Source organism: Schistocerca serialis, chromosome 1, assembly GCF_023864345.2.
Source record: "Schistocerca serialis cubense isolate TAMUIC-IGC-003099 chromosome 1, iqSchSeri2.2, whole genome shotgun sequence".
Lineage (NCBI taxonomy): Eukaryota > Metazoa > Arthropoda > Insecta > Orthoptera > Acrididae > Schistocerca > Schistocerca serialis.
This window is the reverse complement of record NC_064638.1, coordinates 712988534-712998274: the sequence shown is the minus strand read 5'-3', so window position 1 is coordinate 712998274 and position 9741 is coordinate 712988534. Positions and strand designations below refer to the sequence as shown.

Genomic DNA, 9741 nt, shown 5'->3' with positions numbered 1-9741 from the left:
TTCTATATACCTTCACCAGGTTTCGTCACCTGCAAACGTCAGCCGTGTTCAAAGGTGTATGTTTTTTATCCACCCATGTATCGAAGGCTGTCTCAAAGTACAAAGACATCAGAAAGATGATCCTTACCTTCTGATGAAGTCACTCTTAGAGGTGACGAAACCTGGTCAAGGTATATAGAAAACCTATGCAACCGTTTGGCAGATTTTTACATATTTTTCACAAAAAAAACACTGTTTTTGTGAGGAGACAAGAAAGTTGGAGGGAGACCTTTGCTCACATAAGGAGCTGTAAAGAGATTAAATTAAATTCATTTAGTATCCTATAAAAATATAGTGCGTATTGACAATTAACATTTTGGAGTCTATGGAAGGCTTCTAAAAATCTTTGTTTTCTAATATTTGTAGCGGTACTCTGCATTTGGAACTCTTCAGCTACTGAATGCACGAAATCACCACAAATTTTCATATTGTAAGGCTTATTAAGACTGTTAAGCTTCGGGCTCACTTAGTGACATATTAGAGTTAAGCTGCGTGCTAAGGAAAACTTACGTAATACATAAAATTAAACCGGTAAACTTGCCTTATTATTGCTTGATGGTGTTTCACACACTCGCACAATTCGATGTACATTCTGGTAGAATCATTGACGTTCTGCTCTTGATTTCGACTGAATCTGTTGAGATTGAATCCAGTGCACGTGGACGGATGAACCTGGTCTTCTGCTGACTCCTCCTGTCTCAGCTGTGTCAGCCGCATGTTGAGGATATTGAGCTGCCCCGTTACGTGGCTCATGATCGAGGCGAAGAACATATCCATGCCGAAGCTGGAGAAGTTCCAGTAGAAAACGGTGTGGCACTCCAGCAGGTAAATGAATGAATACCAGCCACAGTTTTCCTTGTGGAGGCCGGGGAGACTGACCAGTGGCATCGGGTCCTCCCTGCTGTCTGGTGGTACGGGCGAGACGAGCGGCAGCACGCACCACATCTGCCCCAGGACGCTCATGTACGTCAGGCAGCCAATCGTGAGCCGCTTGGTCTTCCGGCATACCTCCTGGAAGACTGCCATGAGAGTGTCATCCCTCTCGCAGTACGGCCGCTGTAGTGCTACGAGGTCGTTCAGGTCGCTCACCAGCCGGCTGTATGTGTCGCCGTGTTTGAAACAGTGGACCATCTTGTAGACTCCGTTGAAGCAGCATACTGCAGTCACGACGGCGTAGGTGATCTCTGTCATGTCCCCCCACAGCAACCAGATCCTGACGATGTCCAGCCCTATGATGGTGAGCAGGCTGCCACAGACTGAGGCGAAGTACAGCGGGAACACGTAAGGTCGCCAACCACTTCGGGAAACTGGCCGCCACACCCCGCCGAATCGCAGGATCTTCACATTGCGGCGTAAGACGTCGTCCCAGGCTGAAAAATACAAGGGTTGCACACTTTACAGAGCTTAAAAGGTGTACCACACGACTTCTGAAGCAATACTTCAGAACTGTTAGATTTGGACGAAATAATATTAATAAAAAACAATAACTCTTCACTCCAGGTGCTCTTTAGAGGATTTAGTAGGATATAACGAAACTGCAAACCGTCAGAGAAATAGCGTGCTTAAAAAATGCTATTCCTCCGACACTGTAATTTTATTTCAGGGAAGAAAATTCATATCAGGTTCAAGTAACGGAGAAATCAAGGCTTTGCTGATGTGCAAAGCAAGAATTGTCACTTTTTCACTATTTACAAGACAGTATTACAGAATTATTTCAAAAGTAAATTGACTAGCACTAGATAAGAGATACTGATACCCTCTCGGAGAAATATTCTACAAAATTTCAGGGCTATTCGTCAGTGACGTCGTAGGGTAAGGAGTCAGGCAGCAAGTAGAACGTTTTAGTCCATCTAAGTAGCGTACTCTGATCACAACTGAAAGCGCCATGACCATTAACGACAGGTGTGCACACTCGAGTCTCAGGCTAGGATACGTGCTTCATGTGTGACAGAAGTTGCACACTATTTCAGTAAGGTGTCAAGGTGTACACTGCAACTCGAATGCACTACTTCGATGGGGATCCTGAAGATAAAATAATTTCAGTTTATGCAGGGTGAGCAAACAGTAATTACTATGATGTGTAATACAATGAAAACCACAAACTATAATCACATTTGCATTCTGGGACAGCCTGCATGGTTGGCTCTCCCCTTCCCCTTTCCACACATTCACGACCACCCCAGATGACTGCAGTTGGTGGCACATCCAGCATGGATATCAGATCTCCATTAAATCAGTCACCTCCTGTCTCACCCTTGCACCCTCCCACCTACTCCCAAGTTCAAGGTCAAGGGGCCTGACAGTAGATTAATGGGACTCATGGTCCCTGTAACCCAAGACGACTCCCAATGTCCCTGCATGAATTTGTGGCATCACAGTCCAAAGTTTGTTTATTATAAACAATTCTATGCCTTATCACGTACAGTGTTTTTTATTGTTGGCCGTAACGGCATCGCCGGCTGTCAGCTGCAGGTACGTTATTGGCAAGACTGCAGTGGAATGGTGGCCGAGCGGTTCTTGGCGCTACAGTCTGGAAACGCGCGACCGCCACGGTCGCAGCTTCGAATTCTGCCTTGAGCATGGACGTGTGTGATGTCCCTAGGTTAGTTAGGTTTAAGTAGTTCTGAGTTCTAGGAGACTGATGACCTCAGAAGTTAAGTCCCATATTGCTCAGAGCCATTTGCAGTGGAATGAGTGCGCTGCAGCCAGTGCCCACTCAACTCCTCTGCACTAAACTGATTCCCTGCAACAATCTTGTGGCCAGAGCAGTGACATTCTATACGCCCTCCAACGCCATAAAAGTTAATCTTGACCAGTTTTACTTCCATAAATATTTATTGCAGTGGTTCTCTTGGAGCTCTATGCTGCAGATCTGCGCCTCTCTCCCCCTCTCCCCCATCCTCCATGTGACGCAATCTCTCAAAGGAACCGTCCAGTCAGAATTCAGAGAGGGTCAAGGTTCAGTTCCCTACTATGAAACCAGAGGATTTCAGGCACGCAGTCTAACTAACAGGTTATCTGAACCTTTTCTAGCCTTGCGCATATGACCACCGCAATAGGTGACCTGCCAGTGTTTAGCGCCCATTATTTATTTCAACATACCTTAAATGAAGCAGGCAAAAAGGAATATAAACGTCTCAAAAATGAGATCGACAGGAAGTGCAAAATGGCTAAGCAGAGATGGCTAGACGACAAATGTAAGGATGTAGAGGCTTGTCTCACTAGGGGTAAGATAGATACTGCCTACAGGAAAATTAAAGAGACCTTTGGAGAGAAGAGAACCACTTGTATGAATATCAAGAGCTCAGATGGCAACCCAGTTCTAAGCAAAGAAGGGAAGGCAGAAAGGTGGAAGGAGTATATAGAGGGTTTATACAAGGGCAATGTACTTGAGGACAATATTATGGAAATGGAAGAGGATGTAGATGAAGATGAAATGGAAGATAAGATACTGCGTGAAGAGTTTGACAGAGCACTGAAAGACCTGAGTCGAAACAAGGCCCCGGGAGTAGACAACATTCCATTAGAACTACTGATGGCCTTGGGAGAGCCAGTCATGACAAAACTCTACCATCTGGTGAGCAAGATGTATGAGACAGGCGAAATACCCACAGACTTCAAGAAGAATATAATAATTCCAATCCCAAAGAAAGCAGGTGTTGACAGATGTGAAAATTACCGAACTATCAGTTTAATAAGTCACAGCTGCAAAATACTAACGCGAATTCTTTACAGACGAATGGAAAAACTGGTAGAAGCGGACCTCAGAGAAGATCAGTTTGGATTCCGTAGAAATGTTGGAACACGTTAGGCAATACTAACCTTACGACTTATCTTAGAAGAAAGATTAAGAAAAGGCAAACCTACGTTTCTAGCATTTGTAGACTTAGAGAAAGCTTTTGACAATGTTAACTGGAATACTCTCTTTCAAATTCTGAAGGTGGCAGGGGTAAAATACAGGGAGGGAAAGGCTATTTACAATTTGTACAGAAACCAGATGGCAGTTATAAGAGTCGAGGGGCATGAAAGGGAAGCAGTGGTTGGGAAAGGAGTGAGACAGGGTTGTAGCCTCCCCCGATGTTATTCAATCTATACAGATTGAGCAAGCAGTAAAGGAAACAAAAGAAAAATTCGGAGTAGGTATTAAAATTCATGGAGAAGAAGTAAAAACCTTGAGGTTCGCCGATGACATTGTAATTCTGTCAGAGACAGCAAAGGACTTGGAAGAGCAGTTGAACGGAATGGACAGTGTCTTGAAAGGAGGATATAAGACGAACATCAACAAAAGCAAAACGAGGATAATGGAATGTAATCAAATTAAATCGGGTGATGCTGAGGGGATTAGATTAGGAAATGAGACACTTAAAGTAGTAAAGGAGTTTTGCTATTTAGGGAGCAAAATAACTGATGATGGTCGAAGTAGAGAGGATATAAAATGTAGACTGGCAATGGCAAAGAAATCGTTTCTGAAGAAGAGAAATTTGTTAACATCGAGTATAGATTTAAGTGTCAGGAAGTCGTTTCTGAAAGTATTTGTATGGAGTGTAGCCATGTATGGAAGTGAAACATGGACGATAACCAGTTTGGACAAGAAGAGAATAGAAGCTTTCGAAATGTGGTGCTACAGAAGAATGCTGAAGATAAGGTGGTTAGATCACGTAACTAATGAGGAGGTATTGAATAGGATTGGGGAGAAGAGAAGTTTGTGGCACAACTTGACTAGAAGAAGGGATCGGTTGGTAGGACATGTTTTGAGGCATCAAGGGATCACAAATTTAGCATTGGAGGGCAGCGTGGAGGGTAAAAATCGTAGAGGGAGACCAAGAGATCAATACACTAAGCAGATTCAGAAGGATGTAGGTTGCAGTGGGTACTGGGAGATGAAGAAGCTTGCACAGGATAGAGTAGCATGGAGAGCTGCATCAAACCAGTCTCAGGACTAAAGACCACAACAACAACAACAACAACAACAACCTAATATGTAAAAATATTGCAGTACATATTAAACATATAGATATTACAGAGCACTGGTATGGGATCCTTACTAGATAGGATTTTCGTAAAAGTTCAAGAAAGGGTAGCTCGTTTTATATTATTGCGAAGTAGGGGAGAGGTTTCACGGATATCAGTGTGAACACGAAAATATTTTGTTGAGTCCCACTTACATAGAGAGACATGAGCATTGTAATAGAATAAAAGACATCAGAGCTTGCGTGGAAGATGCCATGTGTTCATTTTCCACAACATGCTGTTCAAGAGTAGAACAGTCGAGAAAATAATGTGAAAGTGGTTCGAGCAACTGCCCCGATCTCTGTATCCTGAAAGGTGGGAATGCTGCCTACACCACCGAAATGGATATTCTGCGGTTCTGACAGTCCCGTGAACGTTGCTAGTGCTTAATAGTAGTTCGTAGCCGTTCGCTTGTCACGTCTAATTTTCGTATACCGTAAACCGGGTCTAGTTTGACCGATTTTCAGGTTTAAATGTGATTATCTGTGAAACTTATGGTAGTGAACGTAGGGGTTTGTATGAAAGCATTACATACCAATTAGAACAATACATTTTCTAAAACGCAGGGGGAATAACATAAAAAATTGTAGGTGGTCAAAGTTTGCATGGCTTTGGGGATGCATTGACTGGCTTATATTTCCACCCAAAGTGTTTACTACCATTCCATTTGTGGTCACTTTGACTACGCAGTAATAAATAGGATTGATCTAAAATTTTCTTAAGTGCTTTATTAACCCTCATAAGAAAAAAAAACTTCGTATGATACGTAAATTCAACAGAGTGTTCCATCATCAAACTTGTAAGTGTAATAAGGATGGAGTACCACACACATAGCTCCAAATTTAGTTGAGCATAATAAATTCAGTTTCAGCCACCTTAAACCTCAATCTTCATTTCAAAATATCCGGTGCATTAAGAACTAAGGTTATCTGTTCTTCATTTAGCTAGTCAGTATCTGGAATTAGTGGCCAAACAAACTTCATTACTTGTTTTTGGAGATATTTGACATTATATATTATACCTGGATCACCGCCTAAATCACAATAACTTGGAATTTGTCTATATATATCACTGACATATGTTTTTCTTGGTCGTGTGCACATTAAAAATTAAAAATGAGCCTTCGTCTATGTACCGATGGTTAATGATTGTATTCATTGTTCCGCACTATTGTTGGCATCAACACTGTTTAATAAATTGTGTATCTGGTGTAATAATGATCAGTGGTCAAAGTAACCCTGAAACAGAAATCATACACAGGTCTTCAGAAACCGCAATACACTGGCAGATATTTACATGTGAAAAAAATTAATCAGTAGTCTGATTTGTGAATTAATCGAGTAACATACATGATATAGTTGAAAACTACTTGCAGTAAAATGATATCGGTAGATTTTACACAACCACATTTTAACACACTTTTTCGTATACAATTATAAGTCGCAATAGGTTGTGCAATAAAATTGCCACTATATGGCGTCATCTAGTGTATATTGATGGAACTTCACCATCAAATTGTATATACTAAACACTCAACAGGAAGCCAGCAGAGAGCTGTAAACCTTTTGCTGTATGAGTGCTCTAAGTAACCATGGCGGTCAAAGTATACCCGGTTTACGGTCCTTTTAGAAAAACACAGTGACCCATGTCATGTGCTATGTGTTATGCTTACTTTGAATGTTATTTAACTTTCATTGATACAGCTTACCGTGTCTCCATGGAAAGAATTTTTTCAATTCTTGACTTTAAATAATTCTCTTTCTCGGGGCAACTCACAATACTGGTATTTACAACTGTTCATAATTGTAGTGGCATCTTGTCTTTAGCAATGGGTTTTGCATTCATCCGATCACATTGTAGTATAGCTCTTAGCAATTTGATGGGTTTAGTTAGCTGTATTTTGAAAGGCAGTATTAATGAACGCTACCAAAATTTAAACTTTTGGTGTGGGTCTTTTACCACGCGAGACAGATTTTGCCTGTGAAAAACTTATTAGTTTGATTGATGTTTACTGTTGAAACTGAATTATATAATGAAGTTTTTTAAAAGTAACTTTTTGATAATAACTGTAATTGTGTTCTCACAGCTGTAGATAACAATCTGCTTTGTCTATAAATAACATAAACTAATTGGCGAGTCTGTGATCATTGTCACTGGTCAACATAATTGCTAGTCTGATAGCTATTTATGTTTTTCATTATTATTATTATTATTATTTAAATATACTCCTCAACGTATATCGACAACAACCATCATCAGAATGTGTCGAATATGCAGCACATATGAGGGAAAGTGACGTTTCTACAAGAATTACAATAATATATTTATAGAAAAAAATGAAGCCATATCACTTTCAAAATCTCGATACGTAGTATTTTTTCAGTTCACAAATTCGCATGGGCAATGACTAGTCCTGCTTAGTGATGGAGCCTACTTTAAATAACAATATGTGGCAGTTGGGTGGCGTTAAATGCAATTTGTCTTGTTACAGCAAAATTCAGATTAATGTCTCTAATTTGCGCATGCAGTCATTTCACCAAAAATAGTCTACAAATGTAAAGAATTGGACTAACTAGCTAACAGCCTTTACGTGCCATGTATACAATTTCTGAATGATCCTGCATATGGCGTATTTTATATTTGTCGGTGTTGAGGTGATTTCCGAGGGAACTCTTATTCGGATCACACACGAACTCTCTAAATCGAACGCCAAAGTTCCTGCCTGTTTCCAAAACATAAAAAAAAACCAGTCCATGAATTTATTACGTTTCTCACCGATTCTGTGGCGTAGTCTTCCTCCCCACGATCCTTTGGTGGGAAAGCCGAAGTTCACTTTAGCTTCTTTAAAACTATGCGCCATTCCCTTCAAATAAATGTTAACACCTATTGAACCTATCTTCTCTGACAAACGTTTATATGGAGTGTTCAGAAGACCGAAGAACACAGATTCGATTATAAATGCCGACTCTAGCCATTCAAATATACGTAAATAGGCCTGTTTCAGATGATAGATCTACCGTATCCTTAATCTTCCACTTGAAAATGAAGAAATCGAGAAAGTACTTAATATAATCATGCAAGAGATCAGAGCCAACGGGTATAAAAAGTGTGATATGAAGAATATGTTATCAAGTTGAGAGTTAAAAAAAGGAAACTGATGACTGTAAACAGTGTGCTTGCGGTAAAAATTATGTACCAATGGCGTACAGCGGAGCACAGGTGGAGGGAATGGCGCGTAGTTTTAAAATAGCTTAAATGAATGTCCGCTTTCGCACCGAAAGAACCTTGGGAGGAAGACTACGGCACAGAATCCGTGGGAAACGAAATAAATTCACCGACTGGGGTGTTTATAAAATAAACTACGGAGATGTTTATATTGGGCAAACAGGCAGAAACTTTGAGGTTCGATTTAGAGAGTTCACATATGATCAGAACAAGAGTGCCGTCGGAAATCATATGAACACCGACAAACAAAAAATAGGCCATATTCAGAAATCTTATACACGGCACGTAAAGGCTACACCTTAATGATATTGGAAGAAATGAAAGTCTTTGTTCACGTCAAAAGAGGACCACAGTTCCTGCTTAAAGATAAAAATATCAGATTAGACTGCTAGCCTGACATCTTGCACTTACTGGTGCAGCAGTGCGGCGAGTTCGCCGCGTTGGGTCGAGGACTAAATCATTGTGCTATGTCCTGTTTATACAAAAAGAAATAGTCCGCAATACAGCTTTACATATTGAATTTATTATAAAAATTCTGATTACCCATGGTTTTTAATGTGCTAGCGCTGTGACCATTGTGATGTGTCCTCCCTCTGAACAATTAGCTTTTGGAGGACTGAAGTTCATTTTATTACACATTCAGTCTTTGAGGGGTCCATTACACCACGTGGCAGGTGTGCGTTCTACCACAGAGTCATACGGCTAATGGGTAAAAAAGAACTTGATTTAGGAGATTAGCGATGCTCAGAAAACTTCAAAATCGATTTTCTCGAGAATTTTTGTGTGTTGCCTGGAACTGCTGTGGGAAATTGATTTTGAGTTCTGAATAAACACAAAAATACAAAACCTGACTGACATGTAGTCTCCTTGTTAGTAGGACATCAACTAATGTCACTTGGATTGCTCATGGTGAATAAAATTCGCTGTAGCTGTAATTAGAAAAGTCCTGCATTTGGATAAAGGTGTGTTCGCTACCCGGGTTTCAGGTGTTACTTAATTACGAACTACAAAACCGTACAAGCCATGTACAAAAATTAACAGATTTACTGATTAGAATGAAAGAGCCTCTGCGAGTGAGGCACGAAAAACGTGGGGGTCTTAGGAAGCAGCATGTGGAGTACACCCAGCATGACCCTGAGCGCCTGCGTCGCCCTATTTACCTCGAGTCTTAGCAGCCGACCCCACGTTTTTCATACTACTCAATAAATTTGTTAGTTTTTCCACGTGCCTTGCACGGTTTTGTCGTACACAATTAAGTAGCACCTGAAAACTGAACCACTGTTCTGAAACCGGGGTAGTGAACATGCTTTTATCCAAATGAAGGAATCTAAACTGGACTGAAAATCCTTTATTCAGTCCCTTGTTACTACATCTGAGATATCTTAATGAAATAATAAACCAATCACAGCAGCCCGACATAAGCAATGTACTCCTCTCCGTAAAGAAACCAATCGATGACATTTTACA

At 40.7% G+C, this 9741-nt stretch overlaps 1 protein-coding gene across 1 annotated transcript; it reads right to left on the bottom strand.

Moving 5' to 3' along the window:
* Positions 1-274: 274 nt before the first annotated feature.
* Positions 275-7909, bottom strand: LOC126426888 (uncharacterized). Its single transcript, XM_050089007.1, has 3 exons — positions 7825-7909; positions 550-1409; positions 275-286 (listed from the first exon to the last, which is right to left on the bottom strand). The coding sequence occupies exons 1-3, from the start codon at positions 7907-7909 to the stop codon at positions 275-277; spliced, it is 957 nt and encodes a 318-aa protein (XP_049944964.1).
* Positions 7910-9741: the final 1832 nt, after the last annotated feature.